Genomic DNA, 19,467 nt, shown 5'->3' on the forward strand with positions numbered 1-19,467 from the left:
CGCCCTTGGCCTGCACGAGGAGTGTATCCACGACAGCGTCCAGCTGCTCGACCGCCTCTCCCGCATGGGCCTGCACCGCGACACCCTCTCGCCCCCCGTCCTCGGCGCCATCGCCCTCATCTCCGCCAAGCAAGGTGCTGCCCCACAACTCACTTGTTCTGTTTGCCGTCCGGGGACGTCTGGCATGCTTCAGGTGCCCACCTCTTGACTTCAGCGCATGTGATGCAGTCATGGCACCCACAGATTGCGAAGGTCTCTCTGCACTGACATCTATGATCATGCAGGGTTCCCGCCGTTTCCTTGGTCAGTATTGATTGCAGCATTCCTCTTTTTGTTCTCGTTCTTGTGTTTTGGGGATACGTTATGTCATCCCTGTTGGAGTGTGATATAGCAGAAGCGCTTCCCTGGTGATTGCTAACCTGTGGCGCGGCGTCTCGGCAGGGAATCTGCAGTGATTTAAGTGGCTCACAATAAACTGTGGTGACTTCAGGCGAGCGGGCTGAGCCAGCGGAGGAGGATGTTGAGCGGGCGGCCGGGTGTCCCCCGGGCGCTCTGGCCGACACGGTTGCGCGCCTGGCATCCGTGCTGGGCGGCGACACAGGCGCCATCTCTGCGCTGCGCATCCTGCACCTCTACATGGAGCGCCTTGGCTGCGACTTCCAGGCACGGCCCTTCTACTTGCAATCTTGCAGAGCTCCTGCCTTACCCAATGGATGCCATTTTCTTGCTTCAATCACTGTCACGATTTGCCTCTTCGTTAATCGTCCCATATGTGGCACCCAATGTTTGCTGGGAACCTACCTCAAAGCTTGGATGGGGCAGTAGCCATTTGTCTGAAGATTGCTGAACCTCTAGTTGTGCCCCATATGGAAACAGGTCATTCTTTACCCAAAGAGCAATGCTGAAAGGCAAAATTTGCGCGCAGGATTCGGCGGCGCTGGAGCGGACGGCAGGGGAGGCGCTGCAGATGATGGCGGAGGCGGTGTACGCTGGCGGCTTCCTGGAGTTCCGCCCCTCGCTGGTCGCGGCCGGCGTGCTCACCTCCGCGCGCCGCGCAGCCGGGGCCTGGCCCTTCTGGCCCTCCTCCCTCGCACTCCTCACAGGTGAAGACTTGCTTTCTCTTACATTCCCCTTGGTAATTAGGTCGACTGCAGGCACTTAGCCCTCCAACAGGGCTTCTACCCTCCTCCTTGGCATTGCGCACAGGCGCCCTCTCCCCTTGCTCAGATTGTCATCCCTTCAAGTGAGCGAAAGGGCAGTGTGAAGAGATTGTAGCAGGGGGTCATGAATTCTACAAAGCCTCACAGTGTCCGCTACTCTATTGCCTGATTGAATCCAGCCTGGCACTGGGAATTGACTTGCCATCCGGTGACTGGGCCGGGTCTTCCTTCTGGTGATGATGCTCCTCATGCTCATTGTCACCTCCTCAGATAGGCACAGCTGCACACATTGGCACTGCTGGCAGACGTTAATGTGTTCTCCGCAACCAAGGCAGATCTGGTGGCTGACGCTCCTGTGCTGTTGGTGGCATGCAGGCTACGACAATCCGAGCGCGGGGCAGTTCCGTGCAGCGGTGGAGTGCGCCGACCAGCTGCACCGCCGACGCTCGCCGCAGGACCACATGGAGCTGACTCAGCAGCTGTCCGCCACCAAGGTGCACGCCGCGACTTTGATACATTGGAAGTGTGTAATTGTCTTCCAGCGGGAAGCAATTGCCTCTGTCTCAGGCTGACAGAGCTGGGGTTTGCTTGCTTCATCGATGACATGTGCTTGTTGTGATACCCCCCAATCTGCAGAGGGCACACGTGAGTCCAAAGTGCCAGCCTCTCAACGTCTCCACGGCTGTTAAAAGCTCCTCTAAGCTTTGCCATGATACAGCACACTCTCGGGGGAGAAATCGGCCTATAGTGTGGTAAGGACTTGAGGGGGTTTACGGCAGACGTGGAGTCGAAGAGAGCCTGGCATGTGCAGTGGATTACCGGTATGCGCCCTTGTCGGCCTGCTCTATCCGCAGTCCCACTGAGATCTTGGATTGCGTGCACGATCTTACTGTGCTAATCGGATGCGCAGGCGCAGCTCCTGCAGCTGACGTCCAGCCCCACGGCGCAGCAGCACGATGCGTCGATGCTGCGCCGCGCCGGCTCAACGGCCGGGCCGTCGCCGTCGGCCGCCCCGGCGGCCGCCGCGGGGGGGTCCCCGGGGTCCCCCCTGAACCTACGCGGCGGCATTGCCTCCCTCGGCCCCGACCTGCTGCGCACGCTCACCCCCTCCAGCGAACCCCTCACCACGTCCCCTGCTCGCACCGTCTCCCTTGGAGCCGTCGGCAGCCTGGCCTGAGCCAGTCTAATGACCGGCGTCCTGCAGGCGTCTGCATGCCATAAGGGCCAGTCATGTGCTGCATGCCATAAGTGCTGAGGTGTTTAGGGAAGCTGATGCAATGTCCTGTCAACCAGCGGTTGGCTCACCGTTTGGGCTGCTTTGGTGTTATCAAGCCACTTTGGCTAAGGCCGAATCCAGCGGCAAGCTCCTGCCAGCCATGCAGCATGGGGAGGATTTGAGGTGTGTTCAAGGCCTGGAATTTAGGGGGCCTGGGTGGGAGTTAGTTGGCTGACCAGGCGTGTGGCGGCTGCTGAAGCCTATAAGAAGGGCTGAATGGAAGCCGCAAATGCCAGGAGCAAGACCGGCACAACGCTGCCGCCTGCTACAAGAAGCAAGGTGAGGGAGACCGTAAAGCAGATGCACTTTTGACGTGCATCTGATTTTGTTTCTAGCTGTCAGGCTTGGCTACATGACGCCAGGCTGTCTAGCCCTGCATGAATGGTGTCATGCAGACGCCAACCTCGAATGATTTGTTTTAAAAAAGTTGGAATGAGAAGTCTTGGAAAAGCGAGGACAAAATGATGTGAACCACTGGCAAAATTGATCAAGGGGACCATGATTTCCAATGGAGCCCCGGACGAATGTTGCACCCGTCTATTTCCAGTGTACACACAAGTGAATTTAGGCCTGAGAGCTTGCTGCCGGCGAGTGATTGGCGCTGTGAACCCATTGAAAGCCCCTGAAGCACACATCAGTCCAATACATTGAATTAGAGAATGCCGGGTGAGCTTGCTAGCAGCTGCTGGGAAAGAAAGCGAGTTGGAATCTGATCAAACAACCACAGGCTAATTGCGCTTTGATTGCTTTCCATATAATATAGCTGCCATCTGCTGAGTGCGAGTGTTGTCTTCTTGTTTTCGGAGGAAGCTTCCATTTTCATTATTACGGTCATTTATTCGTATTCTTCGCCAGAAGTGGCTCCTGCACGTGTAAAGCGAGCTTTTGCATGCCGTGCAAGCCCCAGAACTCCTATCAAGCTGCCATGCAGAAACCATTAAATGACATTTCAAGCATTTGAACTAGCCAGCATCGGCGTGGTATATTTCTGTCATCATGACGGATACTTGCAAGGCCGTCAGTGAGTTTTACTTTGCACCATCAAACCATTAGTAAAAAACTTGACAATCAGCGGTTTTATCAAGCAACAACAGTGTCTTCATTCCAGACAGCAGTATCATAAAAATGCACTTCATTCAATTTCTAGGAACATGTGCAATCCTCAATTGTCACAATGCCTGGCTGATTATGCAGCTCTCAGTCATCTGTATGTAATCTTCCTGTCTGCATGAGAGCATCTCCACTGGCGTCTGCATAAGGGTTCTGATTTACCTCACTTCCAAAGAAATATCTGTGTCTGGCTCTTAATAATTTAGGAGCAGAGCATATTGAAAAAGACTGTGTTCCAGACGTCGACAACATTGTTGCAGAAGTGGCGGCAATCGGTCGCCTTGTCATCGAATCGGCCGCGGCCGAAGCTTCCGTGGTGGCTGTCGAAGCGCGGCAGCGACAGGTCAAAGATCGGCAGCACCCGAATCTTCGCGCACGGCCCGCCACAGGTCGTGTTCAGGAATGTGCGCGTCCAGTCGCCGTACCTGCAAATTTTAATTTGAAAATTACTAACTTTTAAAATTTCAAGAATTCTTTTGGAAGCGCTCCGACACTTCTGCTGCACATTCTGACATGTCATCAGCAGATTCTCCAGAGCTGCATGTGTTTTCATCCCAAGAGGAGCACCAATGTGTGCCAGGGGAGTTACAAATGACATGTCCTCTGGCTAATCCTGGGACTATTGTCTGGCTGGGAGTTGTCTAGGACGGAGGATTGGATACATGCGGATTGGATTCAGAAACAATCCGTGCTCTGGGAGGACATCAGACAACATCAGACATCTGATTGCCATCAGGCAATCATGAGCAGACAACAGGATGTACATCCATGTATCAAGCGGGTGTTGACAGACAAGGGACCCGAGGCCTCACCAGTACTCTCCCACGGAGGCCGGCTCGCATTTGGTGCGCGGCGGGACGCCCGGCAGTGACTCATCGATGCCGTTGAATGTGCCTGTTGCGCCGCAGAAGTGGCTGGGGGAATAGTCCTTCCACACCACCTGTTTGTAATGCAACGTCCCTTTCAGAAGCTTGCTCACCTATCAATGCAACAAAGAACTGCTGTGCGGGACTCCGCTTTTATCCTGGGTGCTAACCCTTCTTGAGGCATATCTTGGTAATTAAAGGTAACCAAAAGGCATCAAACACCAACCTTCTTGCATGCCACTGATCTGTTGTGCGCTATAAGGACATTAATAGTAGGTCCACGATGACAAAAGCACATATAGCGCCACAACTATATGCTCTCAATCACTCAACGGGTCCAAGATTGGATACGGGATATGTGGGGATTGCACAGGTCAGGCTCAAGAGGGCACGCAGCAACACCTGAGCGGGTGTGGTGGCAAGCTTCTGGGTGAAGAGCTCGGTCATGGAGTTCTGCCACTCCTGCCAGGGCAGGTGGGGCTCACTGATCTTGAAGCGCGGGTACCAGGCGCCAAAATTCACCAGGATGACGTCATTCTCAGTGATTGGCGCAAACTCGGCAAAAATATCGTCCCACAACTGCGCCTGGTATGTGCCGAACGAGCGGATGATCACCTGCAGCATACAAGGAGATGCATTTTTTTAAACTGATTTTCCACATCTGTGAGGTGTATGTGTATGATTGGCGCTGAAATGAGGCTGGTGACAAAGTGGCTCACGTGGCCCACGCTCGCTGCTGAAGAGCAATGGCCGGCTCTTCAGGCTTCCATGGAGCCAAACACGCAATGTGGCCCACCCTTGGGTGCAAATCCCACAGGAGAGACGAAGCATGCAAAGCTTGCTAATGCAGAATGGCACAGAGCCCTATTTAAGTGTCATTGCCAAGAACTGCTTGGGGCTCAGAGGGATGAATGCATGGTCATGACAAATGTGAAGCTCCTGAAGCTGCTGAGGCAAGGGGCGGACCTGCGCGCCGTTGTTGAGGGTGAATTCGCCGACGAATTGCTTGGACACAGACGATGTGCGGTCGCCCCAGGCGTGCAGATAGTCTCCCTGCAGCTTGATGTCCGACAGGTCCCATCGCGCGCTCTTGCCCGAGGCGCTCACCCCCTTCAGCAGGCACGCCAGCGAGGCAAACTGCTGCCGCATCAGGCTGTCACCTGCGCAGTAATTGCATGACATGAGATTTCGTGCTGCCATTCTACGTTGTCCATGCTGCCATGCGAGGAGGGCATGCACGCGCTGCAAGGCTGTCAGCCAGCATGCTTGGGCGATCTGCAAGCTCTTCCTCAAAAGTGCACGCCATGGGCCAAAGGGTGGCGATGCCAGTGCCATGTTGTAGAAAATATATATAGAGAGTCTCCGGCAGATGCGCACAAATAAAGCAATTATACAGTTCCGATGGAGCATGCTGCAGGACAACAAGCTCAAGAGGGCCGGGACAAGAGGAACAGGCAAAGATTGCGCACCGATAAGGAAGAGGCGGCGGCCGGTGAAGCAGGTCTGGAAGGCGTTTGCATCAAACTGCCGCAGCTGGCACTGATCCGCCAAAAACACCTGTTCGGAACAAAAAATTACCCGCCTTTCACTATCGTGAAGCACATAAAAATTCCAGAAAAATTTGGACGAATGCCCCAATATACATATAGCCGCCAAGTTTGTAATTGTTCCTTCCCTCTCCTTCACATGCAGGAGGGCAGCACCCAAGTGCATAGGTCTCAAATGGATATTGATAGGAACAATACCATCATTTTATGGTGGGGATATACAATTCTTGGGAATTCAATGTTGGGGGTTTTAGAGGCGCGCGCCTTGCGGAACTCGCGGGCGGCGAGGTCTGGATTGGGCAGCGCGGGCGGGTAGGGCCTCAGGCAGTTGAAGTCCTCGGCCCACTCGGGGCAGCCGCCGCGCGGATCATACAAGCCGATGTGCTCCGGGTTTGGGTGGTCCACCCAGCTCCCTGTCACATTTGGCACCTGCACTCAAGTACACACAGGAATTTCAGAAGAAGAAAAAACAAATGCCTGTTTAGTAAATTGTACCACTTGCTGCTGGGAGCTACATTGGAGTTCTAAGAGCCTGGCCCAAAAAGCCCACGTACTACAAGCACAGCACCACCGCCCATATGCCATAACTGCTGCCCAAGCACCATTTGCTCGATGGCGCCTTGCAACGGACAGGACCCTGCATGCAACCTGATCAGCCGCCTTAAGAGGTGTGCAAATGCCTTTGCTGTCTGACCCTTCGGGCAACTTTCCCATTGCAGCACTGTGTACTCCTCCGTGCATGCAATACTAGTTCCATGCAAGGAGGTGAGCATCAGTTGGCCGGGTCGCCTCCTGGAATGGCTGCTTTGCAAGAACATAGTTCACCCAAAGGGTGAAGCAAAGCATTGCCCCGCACCAGGCCCATGGCGTCGGGGGTGCAGTGTGGCAGGCCGGTCTTTCCGCGCGGGTGCATTGACCCTTTGGGCACCACCTTCTTGGCAGCTGGTAGGCTGACCACCTCCCCCAGCAACCCCACCTCTGCCTCATCCTCATCCTCGTCCTCCACCTCTGGCCTGCACATAAATGCGCCACCTGGACTCATGTTTTTGGGGATGAATGATGATTTTAAATCGAAGTGTTGGTGCATGGAAACCTGGAGAATCAGCGCGCTTGCTGATGTCACACCTCCTGCCTCGCTGAGCAGCAATCAAAGACAGATGCATCGATTCTGCAGCACTCGGCCTGATGTTGGTGGGCAAAACTGAACTGCCCTTCTCAGCCTTCCTTTTGCACCACAGTACTTAAACCAACCTACAGGGTGCCCAATGAGCACTGCCCGTGCAACTAGGAAAAATTATGTAGCCGTGTCTGCCAAGCCCAGGAAGCAAGCTCAGCTTTTCTATGATTACCTGGAGGGCATCAGGTGGAAGTGCTGCTCTGCAGCCTCTAGCGGCACAGCTGTGGTGCCATCGTCATCCCCCTCCAGGACGCCCCCAGTCTGCTGGGGGTCCCAAGCCTCCTCGCCCCCCACCGACCCGGCCGCAGCCGCCGCCGCGCCGCCATGGTGCTTTGTGTGCGCCGCGCGCCGTTTCGCGTCAACTAAAGGTGTTGGCACTATGCTCGGCAGCAGCAGTAACGCGCATACCAGCACAAACGTGCCGCGCCTGGCGCACTGGCGCAGACATGTGCCCTGCGCAGACCGCTGCAATCATTTAGCGGCGCTCTTTCTGCGTTCTGTCCACGGTGCGCAGGGCCAGTGCGTAAAACAAAAGCATGTGGGAATCCAAGCAGCAGCGAGGAGGTGCCCCATGGTCCAAGACAATGCAAGACACCGTTTTTGCACGCTGTGAAGGACTGCGTTTGGAGGTCAGAGGTTTACCATTGACGCAGTTGTGGCCTCACGCATTTGATGTCATGCGTGACCAGCCTGCACACAGTCATCCTTACACTGCAGTTCTTTTCCGCTCGTGTACTAGGTTGCCCAGTTGAGAGATACAAAAATATCGCATCTAACCGCACGAATGCCGATAACATTGAAGCAATGTAGCATATGATCCTTCGTAAGGGCAAAGCTTGCAGGTAGGCATCGAGAGCATACCTCGCTCAGACAGACTATGGCCCCACTATCACCAATCGGGTTGTAACCCTTTAGTTGTTATGAAATTTTGCAATGTTTTGCTGCAAGTTTGCCTCCTTTGAGATAGAGTTGAGAGGCACAGCACTTTGCTGGCTACCTAGTAAACCCACCGATCTGTCCGATCGAAAAGCAGCAGAAAACGGACGGATCGAGCAGTGGAAAGAAGAACAACGATGCTGTTCCCACGAACAATACTGCGCAAAGAGGTTTCTTCGTATAACATTGAGACGATTGTCAAACGAAGCTGGCGAACCACAACGGAAGGAGGGAACGTCAAAAACACGCGCCACGACTCGAACTTCCCCGCAGGTGACTGAGATCACTGCGGTAGTGATCTCGGTAATTGATGAGATCTGCTACGACATTGTGTTTCTTCAAGACTGCATTTGCTAGCCCCATCGTGCGGAATTGTGGCCAGTGAGCACTCCTTACCAGCCAGAGCAACCATAGGTCGCTTCACGTCAGGAGGAAGCTTCTTCGCAGGTGATGTAGCAGACTATGGACGCGAACAGCGTGACGCGATGGTCAGCAGAAAGCTACTAGCGGTCGCCTGCCTCCTTCTAAGTGATTGGGGGGGAGTCCAAGCCCAAGTGCGTGATTGAACACTTACCCGAGAGAAAGGCAGCTCCGGACGTTGAATAGGCTTGATACAAAGGCCTGAACTGCTCTTATGGCTCGTATGTGCTGATGGGGATCCTTGCATCCTTTTCGTGGCCGTACACTCTTGCACGAGCAATGCTTAACTCAATTTAGTCTATGACTCAACGGGTGACTAGCAGCAGCATCAGCTACATGCCGAAGTCGAGCCTGCGACTTTGGTCATAAACATGCCAAATGGTACCAGTGTCACAATTCAATGCGAGCATCCATTTTCTTGCACTCAAGCTTGGTGCCGTTACAGCCTCACGTTTAAATCTGTGGAGGCCAGGATGGGCTGGCTTGGTGAGCCTGAACGTGGCAGCAGGGCATCTTTTCCAACGTCTCCTCGATGGCACGTTAGGATGCAGCATTGCGCTGATGTGACCTCGCTGGCCCTCTCTGCAGGAGGGCACAGCAGTGCGCAGGCCAGGGGCGGAGGAGTTTCAGCACTGGCAGTGGCCTGCCAGCACAATAGCTGACACGCGGCTGGCGCACAGCAGCGCAAGCCAGGACTTTCGTGCGAACAGGAGGCGGCTGCTGGCCAGCTCTCAAAGCTCAGCCCAGGCCGCGGATGGGGAGGGCATGATAGAGTACAAGCCCCTGGGCTTCAACATTGATGGGGACGACTTTTCCAAGTTTTTCTCCCGTGCGCATGCCAACCCCAAGGCTACAGGCGAGCCTCCACTCCTTTGCAGCTCCCCCTGCCTGTATCTTGTAATCCTTTGCACCCTGAGGCCAGCCTGACCTCTAGGTGAGGCACACTAATGCATGACAAGCATCAGGTATGCGACAACAATTTTCGTGCACGCTGTCACTTTTGGAATACAATATGTCTTCCTCACAAAGTGCCAATCCTTGTTGCATCAGCGTCAGGGGCAGAAGCCATATTATGCATGCCAGCCTAGGCCTTTTGGTTGGGGGACACTCAATGGGAGTGGGGGTTGAGGTATGTGTGCATGCATCCTGGCTGCAGGCATCCGGATTGGGCCTGGGACATACCATGTGACGGCGAATGTTCAGGACCAATGTCACCTGTACATGCGATGCGGCGACGAGCGGGAGGATGCCTTTGAGATCGATTTCACGGGGGTCTTCTTCTATTTCACGGTCTGCTCCCTGCACACGCCTCCTGCCTGTCATCCTTCCCACTTCTGAAGGCTTACGCAGGCATCTTGTGTTGATTGGCTAGCCTAGTGGGATGTGCTGTACATAGATCATATGCCCGTTGATTATACCTGACGCGCAGCAAGCCTCTTCATTACTTTTGCCATTATATGCCAAGGCTGCTGCATGGAGGGAATGGGGAGCATCTCAGCCAGGTCATTCCACAGGCTTGAATTCAAACTTCTCTGATTTTGTTCTGCAGGACTACCAGCACAGCGGGGTGCAGCTGGAGAACTGCACAAATGTGGACTTGCATGGTCCCTATGAGCAGACATACACGAATGACCAGCTGGACTTTGCCCAGGGCATCATTGTGGGTGTCAACGAGGACGAGCTGGAATACACTGTTGAGGTAGCGCTCTGCAAATTTCAAATGCATCAATGAATCAATTTCTTTTCCTGCATGGAGAGCATCATGCGCAGACCGGTCAATTTATATGCGTCTTTAGGACTTCGGCACGCTGTAGAAGTGTTGCAGTCTTCTACTCTTTCCAGTGCAATGCATTCATTCTTTCTCACCCATGTGAGTGATCAAGATATGTGCAGAAGACCATAGGTGAGGCTTGGCCAGGCGGCAGCCCTGGACCTCTGAGAAGTATTGGAACAAGGTGCAGCAGCACGTTAGACACAGAGTTGCAAAGGTTCTTCAAGAGCACACTGCATGCAACGAGGACTTCCAGACTTGCCAGAGGTGTACAAGTTTTTGAGACAGAATTGTTTGGCGCGTGCGTGCGCAGATCGATGACGGGTACCCAGCGGAGAGGGTCATGATGTTCGAGCCGATAGCTGTCAGCCTGTTCTACAATGACACGCTGCTAATCAAGTCCCCGGACCCGTACATGGACATCATCGTGCGCAAGAGCGATGGACGCAAGAAGCTGGGGGACAGGAGATACTCGTTCAAGGCCAGCATGGTCACTCCCAATGTCACTGTGGGAAACTACTTCACGGTAAGAATATCAGAGCACCTCAATTGACAATCAGAGTCGATTCAGGATTGAGACTCTCATTGTCCTGGTTTTGACACCGTGTATTGGAATATGTGCTCTCATGTGAGGCTGCTCTGCCTGAGTGGCCAGAGCCCCACATGCAACGACGATGATAAACACATCACAAAGTTGGTGGGGGGTCACAATATTGCCCAGTGAACTTGCCGAGACAGTGGTGTGCACGGGCAAAAACGGTGATTTCGTGCTCCGCTCACTTTACAAGGGGCCAGAATCTCACAGGGATCACATGGTTTCTCTGATAGCTGACTGGACTGATTGCAGGCGCGCGGGCAGAGCGGCACGGTTGGGCTTCGGTTGGAAAAGGTGAAGAACACCACGGCCAGAGATTTCACGATCTACCACTCGGGCGGCTTCGGCGTATACGAGCCTTTTGGCCAGAACAACACCTTCATGTGCGCCGTCACACCCCTCCATGCATCTGTCCTGACTTGCTCACACCATTTACACTCTTGAAAGTTGCAGAAGTCCATCTGATTCGTGATCTGCTACTGCACTGCTGTCGCTGGGAGCTGTACGAGTCGGGGCAGCAGCTGCCACAACACACTGAGAAGACCTCACATAATGGCAGTGGTGAAGCGGTGCAATGTTGGCCACTTGGCAAAGGCATGCACTGGACAGGGGGTACTAAATTTGACTTCTGGTGTCTGATTTCTACTTTGATATGGCACCCCCTGCAGTGAAGTGAGTGAGGGGCTCAAGAGAATTATATGGGGGTGTTGATCTGGTGCAGGAACATTCAGATCCGGCCCTTCCCGCTGCCGCTGGGGCGGGACGGCAAGCTGCCTATGCTGTCCACTACCTGGGACGCCATCCACATGAAGGGCTCTCACAGCGGCACCCTCGTCAAGAACAACTACATCGTCAACAGCGGTGAGCATGCATGACGAGTGCTGCAGACAATATACACAATCTAGTTAGCAAGACGTATATCTGCATAGGGAATCGTTTGCAAGCAATTATCACCTGTCTATGCTGCTGGCATGAAGAGCATGCATCCCTCTGACCCTCCTGCATGCTTGTGCAATATCTCAGTGGTGTCGCCTGAAAGAGAGAGATCCAGGCAGCTTGGTTCAGGGTAAAGGGGGAAGTGAGGCTGAAGGCTTTCAAAACACTCCCATGAGACAGGATTATTTCAGAGTGAGAGCATCACAAGATGCTGGGTCAAGATAGCTTCCACATTGCACACATGTGTGACAGTCATCTCAGCCTTGGAGCGCCCCCATTCTGCGCTCTTTGATCCAGCACCTAAAGCCTTGCGCGTCCCAAATCTGCAGTCCTGAGCCTTGAGATTGAAGCGCTGAAAGGACACTTCATGTTATGCAGGGGATGACGCAATTGCCTCGTCTGGCTTCTACTATCTGGTGGCGGCCACTGACCCGAGCAAGAAGGGCGTGGTAATAGCCTCAGACAGGGAGTACACCTTCAATCCGGGGGACCTGCTGACGTTTTACAACCAGGACTCAGAGCGGCTGGGCACTGCCAAGATCACCAAGATGTACTCGGTCGAGGCGCCCAAAGAGGTGGTTGGCAAGACCAGCAAGATCGGGGATATCAAGTACGACGATGCCGACTTCATGCAGGTGTGTTTTCTTTTGCTTTGAGATCACAAAGTACTTCTAGTCAACCCATTGGCTTTCGCCTGTTCAGTGAAAGGCCGAACCATCTATCTTGGGAAGCGTGCCTTGGAAATACCCTGGGCAAGGTTGCTCACATGGAGAAGGTTGCTGCGGTTTTGCTGGCAAGAATAAATTTGATAATTTGATGCTACCGGTGCCCTGAGAGATGCGCTGGGTGCCCTGCTCTCAAGCAGAGAATAGCTAGCCGGCAAGTGTCTGAGGGCAGCACAGCCAGCTCCCCTTTCTTGCCTTTCTGCAAGCTGCACAAAGGCACAGTCCACAGCAACTCAGCACCTGAGGTTAACAGAGAAAGCTCGATGGTTCGGCTGTCGCCCACTGGGCAGGCGTGACATGGTGCAATGAATTTTAGTCATGCATGGGATGCAAGCGCGTTCTTCAGTGCGTTTGCATGCTTACAGGTTTTCTTGGACGAGTGGCCGGCGAGTATGAACCGGCTGCGCACGGACGACGTGGTGAGCTCGCCGAGCAACAACGGCAACGGCTTTGCATTCGTCAACAACACGATCGGCAATCTGCGCGGCCGGGGAATCCTGTGCAAGTCGTCCAACGGCGTCATAGCCGGCAACCGCATGTTCAATCTGAAGGGCTTCGGCATCCAGATGTCACCGGAGCACCTGTGGGTGGAGTCGGACTTTGTCAACAACGTCCTCGTCATCGACAACACCATAAACAGCTACGGGCCCGGCATCTGGCTCGGCGTCGATCCCTCGGTGCGCACCCAAAATCCCTGGGGTGCTGTTATAATGTGAATATATCAAGGGATATACCCTCAGGGATGCGAATTTTCTTCTCTTATACCTGCTATGCATGCTGTAATAGGATGCCGCATTTAGAGGTCATCAGGTCCACGTCATCAAAAAGTGGTGAAAAGGAATACAAAGTGCATTTGTTGACACCTAATCCATGGTGCTGTGGGGATCAGTAGAAGTGGCCTTTTCAGAGCATGTTTTTTATATGTGAAATGCTTTGCACATATGGAGAGAGCATGAAGAAGAAGTTGATTACATGAGTGCCAGCTAAGGGATAGGAAAGCATGGTAGACACTCAGTTCAGCTTGCCGCGGTTGCCGACATCCACTTGCCCCTTTGCAGTATTATATCCCCCCCTGACCTGGAAGAATTTCTCGGTGCAGGAATGGGGCACGCCTGGGTTGTACACCAACAATTACAACGTGGATTTCATCAACAACACGATTGCCAACTGCGCAACGACGCCTTTTCTGCTCACGAGCGCAGCCGGCATCACAGTGACCAACACCACCTTTGTCAACGTGTTGTGCACTCAGAGCAACACGCGCAACTTTGGGGACTGGCAGGTGAGAGGCACGGATTCATTCTGAGAAGTATGTTAAGCAGCCTGTTTGTCTGTTTGATGAGCGTTTTTTTTTCGGTTTTGCAAGTTGAGGGCGCAGAGATTGTGGGTTAGGATTCAAGGGCAGGTAGGGTATTAGGTTCCTGCTTGTTTCGTAAATAAATTTCTGGAATTTTGTTATCTGCATGCGGTCTGGATGCAGGGTTTTTTTTTATCAAGGGTCAGAAAGTATGCATGCATTTTTAGAGTCCTCTGGCATTTTGGAGATAAACGACATACGGCAATACAAAGGGAGATTATACTATTTATGGCATAGGTGGAAGGAACGCTGGCGATGGTGGCCAATGTGAAGGACGTGACATTTTCCGGCAACAGCGTTATCAAGGACGAACGGTGCAAACACCCCTACGGAAATTATAATCGGCCCGTAGCAATGGTGAATGCCACCAATGTGAATGGGCTCGTTCCCCGGACCCCTGTGGACAGTCTTCTCCAAGTGGAGGCCCCATAAGAGGGATCAAAGATGCAATTACCCCTTCGTAGAAAATGGATGGTGCCCTTAAAATTGGTGTGCCCTGTGTTCTGTTAATGGCTGGCGCCTTGAAAAGTCAAAGAAGTTGGTAAGAGGCATGGCGTAGCCCTACCAGCAGCAGCTTGCGTCCCTCTTTTGTTGGGGGGAATAAGTTGCAGGGTTCAGGGTATTTGGACAGGGGTGGGTAAAGCCTGCCCTTGTTTGATTGTCTTCTGCCTATGCAGTCACAGTTGTCAAAGTGTGCTTGTGCAATTTGTCACAGGCATCAGTTTTAGCATTGAACGGTAGTAGTATCGGATACTTGGCAGCTAGTGTGTTGCATCCATTTGATCATTTTATTAGTGCTGTGTCCGCAGCAAATGAGCTGCATGGCCAGCTAGAAAGGTAGTAGCTGTTCTGTCCAGTCTAAAGTTCAAGCTAGTACGCTTGATGAGGGCAATGGGCCTTCTGTTTGATACAGAGAAGTACAGTGTGTTGTTTTGTTTGAGCCTCCTTTGGCCTTTTTCAGACCTGCTAACACTGCATGTGATGAAATCTTCAATGCTAATTTTGATTGCAGCCAGACTTAATTGAATGCCCGATACCTTCATGCATGGGAAGAAAAAGCATGATGAGTGTGTCATGACTTTGTCAAGGTTGCATCCAAACAGGAGTGGTGAATCATGAGGCTAGCTAGGCGCCATGCCTGAATCTACATTACATGTAGACATTTGCAGCTTTAGCAAGCTCCATTGTAAGGGACAAAACGTCGGCTTTTATCAGGGGTGGGAAGCTGCTCTCTTTTCTGAGGAGCCTCCAAGCCAACTGGCATTGCCATTGCATGCATGCAAATCACCGCCGCCACATGCAGGGCAATACTACACGAAACTGCAATCACATGCAGAGACAATGCAAGCCCCGTCATAGCATTTACCGGCCAGTGCTGCAACGCAACTCGCAGCAGCACTGACCAGTCCCTCAATTATGAGCAAAAGTAAACAAAACCTGAATCACTTGTCTGTCTATTCTAAAATCATCAAGCTGCACCCTCCTAAGAATCTGAGGGGTATGGGCGTCAACTCACCTTTCAACATACTTCAGGGTTCACCGCCCTTCTAGAGCTGATGTTGTTCCTGCAAGATGGTGGTGTCATGCAAGAGTTCCAAGCATCTACAAACCATGACAATCACAAACTCAACTTGTTAGGAGAAACGCTGAAATTCAGGGCACTTAGACCCATTGTAGGTCACCCATATACGAGCCAAAAACTAATTCAATGGGTCACCCATTTTCAAGCCAACACAACTAATCTTACGCAGGCAGCAGCCTGAATACTGCTCATCATATCACCAGGAAGCAAGCAGTCACACATTCCATGTCCTCCGAGGTTGAGGGGGAAGAGCAAATCCCACCCAGAGCCAAGCACCAAAGGCCAATTCTAGGGGAATACCCCGGTGAACTCGAGACCTGGATCTCCCATGCATGGGGATCTTTGTTGGGCGCTCAGAAGCACATGATGGAGTAGAGCACAATGTTCCACCAGTCGACGACGTTGACACAATAGTGGCGGCAGTCGGTGAAGCCGGTGTCTTTGCCGCGGCCGAACGTGCCGTGATGGCTCTCGTAGCGCGCCAGAGTCATGTCAAAGATCGGCATCAGCCGGATCTTTGCGCACGCGGCGCCGCACTCCTTGAGCACCGAGACAACATGCTCCCGGAACCAAAATTCGCCAACTGCGGCCGGCTCGCACTTCGGCCGCGCCGGCACGCCCGGCAAGCCCTGCGGGGTGAATTCACTGGGTCAGAAGAGCGTCATGCATGCTTGCTGGGCATGCTCAGTGTGCAAGGTGGATTGTGCAAGAATTGTTGGGCTGGGGATTGTAAGGTGTGCCCCTTTTATTCTTCTGTGACATTTATAGAGCAATGCATGTTGAACAAGGAACATATGATGCCAAAAGGCTGGATCAGGGCTCCCTATGAAATCTAACAGATGCAGGGAATGGCGCGATTTGGGCCACCAGAAAAGAGTCATCAACTTTCAGCCCTACTGCATTGACAGGGATGATACCGGGCTGAGAAGCGTGCCAACACACATTCTCACATGCAGACATCTTAAAGAATCAAATACGTGCTGCAAGGGTTTGTGCAGCTTCAATGCTTGACTCCTTGAAAGGTAGCCGTACCTCCTCTACAGCAGTGAAGGTGCCGGTAGCTCCCCCAAAGTGGGTGGGCGAGTTTGACCTCCAAAAGGTCTGAGCTGGGTACTTACTCAGCTTGTCCACAAAGAGGTCCTTCACATCAGCCTTGAAGGCCTCGAAAGGCGCCTGCAGACCAGCGCACAATCGTTCATTTCAAAACACACCAGCACAATTGTTGCCACATGAGCTTGAGCTCTGCATGCGCTTCAACAAGCGTGTATGAAATATGCCGGAGAATGTTGAAATGCTCAACAAGAGCTGCCGCTTCTGCTCTGCGCATAGGCTGATGTGCTGTGCATGCAGAAAGGCTCCTGCACGAATCTAACGCCTAGGTACACTTCCCATTGATTGCGAATGGATAAGAACGCACCCTGGGCTCGTTGAAGTTGAAGCGCGGGTACCAGGCGCCGAAATTGGCAATGATGACGTCACGATCAGTCAGCGGGCCCATCTCGGCGAACACGTCATCCCAGAGGCTTGCGTTGTACCGGCCGAAGCAGCGCACTAGGATCTCTCCTCCGTTCTTCAGCTTCACATCAGCCCAGTACTGCTTGAGGATGTGGCGGCTCTCGGGCCATTCGCGCCCCTTGTAATCCCCCGTAACGGTCGTGTTTGCCTTGTCCCACGTCACGGCGGTCCCGTTGGCCGTTACGGGCGCCAGCAGGCACGCCAGCGAATTGTACATCTGCCACGTCAGCGAGTCCCCGATGAAAATGATCCGCCGCCCCTTCAGGCACCTACAGGTACAATGCTTCTCCTTGAGATTCCCATTCAGTATGGCGGTGCAAAGCTGTATTACCATGAGAATGCCAGGGTACTGCACATGCTCATAAATACCCTTCAGAAGTCGAGTTTTGCCAAACACAAAATCACTCCCATGCCACATTACATGGCCTCCATTTCCCTTGTGCAAAGCAAAACAGCTGCACAAGATATATATAACAGAAAGTATATACAGAGCACTGGCATGTTGGTAAAAAACATAACCGGTGGTACTTGTGTGTCAGAAAGTAAAGTCTGGGGCCGCACTTTTCGAACCCGTATGGGTCCCACTTGGGCAGGTCGCACTCGTGGGGCCGGAAGATTTTACGGTACTCCTGCTCAATTAGCTCCGGATTACGGTCCTCGGGGCGCTCTCCCTCTATGCAATTGAAATCCTGGCCCCACGCCGGGCACTCGCTCGCCTGGTTGTAAATCCCCCTGCAGCCATGCAACATGCTGACAAAAAACAAATGAATTCAAACCTGTCAATCCTATGTGCTGATGCCCTGTTGTGCTCGCGCTTGCAAGGACTGCCAGCCCAAGAACTGCTCAAGTGCAAATTGCTGCTCCATCAGTGTTCAGTGACATGCCCATATCATTTACGCCAACAGAACATGCCAGCTAGGCAAGCGGAGACATTGGACAAGCAGGCAAGCTGTCCTTGCAGTTTTCAGACAGCGTAGTAGTGCATTTGTTGCGGAGGCACCAGCCCACAAAACTAAGTCTCTGGCATCAGATTGCTCAGGGTAAGTGTGAGAGGGGAAGTGCCTGTATTCGGGGTCTGGATGGTCCACCCAGTTGCCCGTAAACTTTGGCAGCTGCCCGTAGTTGCGGCACAGCGGCTTGGGCGGGCCACCTCCGGGCGGCAGCTTGCTCTTCTTGTGGCCTGCCTTGAGCGCCTTCTCAATGCTCACAGCACCTGCCACCAGCGATAGAGCTCCATCAGAGAAAAAAAAGTGCTCTGCACAGGCTGAAATTGACATTAATGGTGGTGGACCCTGCATGTAACGACTCTGGAAGCTAACACAGCGCTACGGCATCTGTGGCTCAAGCTTTCACGCAGGGCTGGGCAGGCAGCCCAACCAGGCAGGAATGCATTTCGTAACAACCCAGTAGCCTGCTCTGCGGCACGCACCTTCGCTCACAATTCGCGCCGCGCTGTGCAGCGTTTCGGGCTGATCAAACGTTGCGCCGCCGTCGTAGCCGGCATAGTCAGCGACCTGGCTGTACTGCTTGTGGCCTGCCGCGCCGGCCTGGCTCATTCCACCAGCGGCCATTGCGCCGCCCATTAGTATGCGCGTGCGCCGCTGCGCCGTGCCCTGTTGCCGCAGGCCGCCAAAACCGATGAGCGGCACCAGCAGCAGCAACAGCGCAACGCACGACAGCGGTGCCCGCCGGCGCATGCGCGCGGATGCGCCTGACTGAAGGGCGTTCTGTGGGGAAGCCTGAGCGAGGCACAAAATGGTCTCAGGTGCCTGCAGCAATTCTTCACTGTGGCGCTTAGATCAGCAAAACGTTACACATGGAGTTGTTTGAACCAGGAGGAGATCCGCACCTGCATCACTCTAGTGCTTCGCCATGCGTCTAGGTCTCAGGAATGCCTGCGCCCTGGATCCTGCTGTCAACGTCCGATCCGACTTTAAACTTCCTGTGCCGACACATCCTGCTCTAGGTCCGTATAAGCGTTCTATGCACATGCAGGAAACAAAAATGAGCAGGGATCTATTGCGTTTTATTGATCCAGCCTCGCACCTTCTCGCACTCGTTGCCGAAACCGCTGCTAGTCTAGAGACGGGTTCCGTCGACACCCTGATTACTTAGCGACATACGATCTTCGCAGCAAAAAAGAATTTGCTGGTTTGTATTGCAAATTGTGATGAGACCTTTGCTGGCGAAGGGATGCTGCAACCCGAAAGTTTCGGGTTGCAGGCTGAAAAGAATGTCTCGGGTCCCAGATCACAGGTCACAGGTCTGGCCGAAATCTGAGATGATCGCTTTGACAATCACAGACGCCTTGCGCTCTACTGGACGCGATCTCTTGCCTGGAACTCCGAAGACTTGGAGAGTTCATGTCGCGTTAGTGCTAGTCACTGTTCGTCATGTATGACTGAACTGGTCGTCAAGAATCGATGCGCAGCTGGGACGCAAAGCGGGTGTTTCAGCCGTGAATTCTTGTTTAAAAAGTGGCCAAATATGACTA

At 53.2% G+C, this 19,467-nt stretch overlaps 4 protein-coding genes across 4 annotated transcripts; 1 reads left to right on the forward strand and 3 right to left on the reverse strand.

Annotated features, from left to right (window-relative positions):
- Positions 1-2,654: 2,654 nt before the first annotated feature.
- Positions 2,655-3,329, reverse strand: COCSUDRAFT_33659 (hypothetical protein). The gene has a single exon (XM_005645902.1). The coding sequence runs from the start codon at positions 3,269-3,271 to the stop codon at positions 3,089-3,091; it is 183 nt and encodes a 60-aa protein (XP_005645959.1). The 5' UTR covers positions 3,272-3,329; the 3' UTR covers positions 2,655-3,088.
- Positions 3,330-3,748: 419 nt separating this feature from the next.
- Positions 3,749-7,805, reverse strand: COCSUDRAFT_43152 (hypothetical protein; the record flags this gene model as incomplete). The annotated part of the gene is made up of 9 exons (XM_005645903.1): positions 3,749-3,971; positions 4,359-4,486; positions 4,815-5,027; positions 5,379-5,572; positions 5,882-5,969; positions 6,158-6,388; positions 6,816-6,972; positions 7,309-7,589; positions 7,779-7,805. 9 exons carry the CDS (start codon positions 7,803-7,805, stop codon positions 3,749-3,751), a joined length of 1,542 nt encoding a protein of 513 aa, XP_005645960.1.
- A 987-nt stretch (positions 7,806-8,792) lies between these two features.
- On the forward strand, positions 8,793-15,079 carry COCSUDRAFT_66875 (hypothetical protein; the record flags this gene model as incomplete). Its single annotated transcript, XM_005645904.1, has 11 exons — positions 8,793-8,804; positions 9,081-9,321; positions 9,649-9,782; positions 10,042-10,191; positions 10,577-10,789; positions 11,111-11,241; positions 11,580-11,719; positions 12,173-12,429; positions 12,885-13,196; positions 13,619-13,801; positions 14,114-15,079. The coding sequence occupies 11 exons, from the start codon at positions 8,793-8,795 to the stop codon at positions 14,306-14,308; spliced, it is 1,968 nt and encodes a 655-aa protein (XP_005645961.1). The 3' UTR covers positions 14,309-15,079.
- A 732-nt stretch (positions 15,080-15,811) lies between these two features.
- Positions 15,812-18,670, reverse strand: COCSUDRAFT_43154 (hypothetical protein; the record flags this gene model as incomplete). Its single annotated transcript, XM_005645905.1, has 6 exons — positions 15,812-16,087; positions 16,491-16,631; positions 16,876-17,242; positions 17,535-17,705; positions 18,078-18,186; positions 18,403-18,670. The coding sequence occupies 6 exons, from the start codon at positions 18,668-18,670 to the stop codon at positions 15,812-15,814; spliced, it is 1,332 nt and encodes a 443-aa protein (XP_005645962.1).
- Positions 18,671-19,467: the final 797 nt, after the last annotated feature.

The sequence above is a fragment of the Coccomyxa subellipsoidea genome (genome assembly GCF_000258705.1).
Source record: "Coccomyxa subellipsoidea C-169, whole genome shotgun sequence".
Classification (NCBI taxonomy): Eukaryota; Viridiplantae; Chlorophyta; class Trebouxiophyceae; family Coccomyxaceae; genus Coccomyxa; species Coccomyxa subellipsoidea.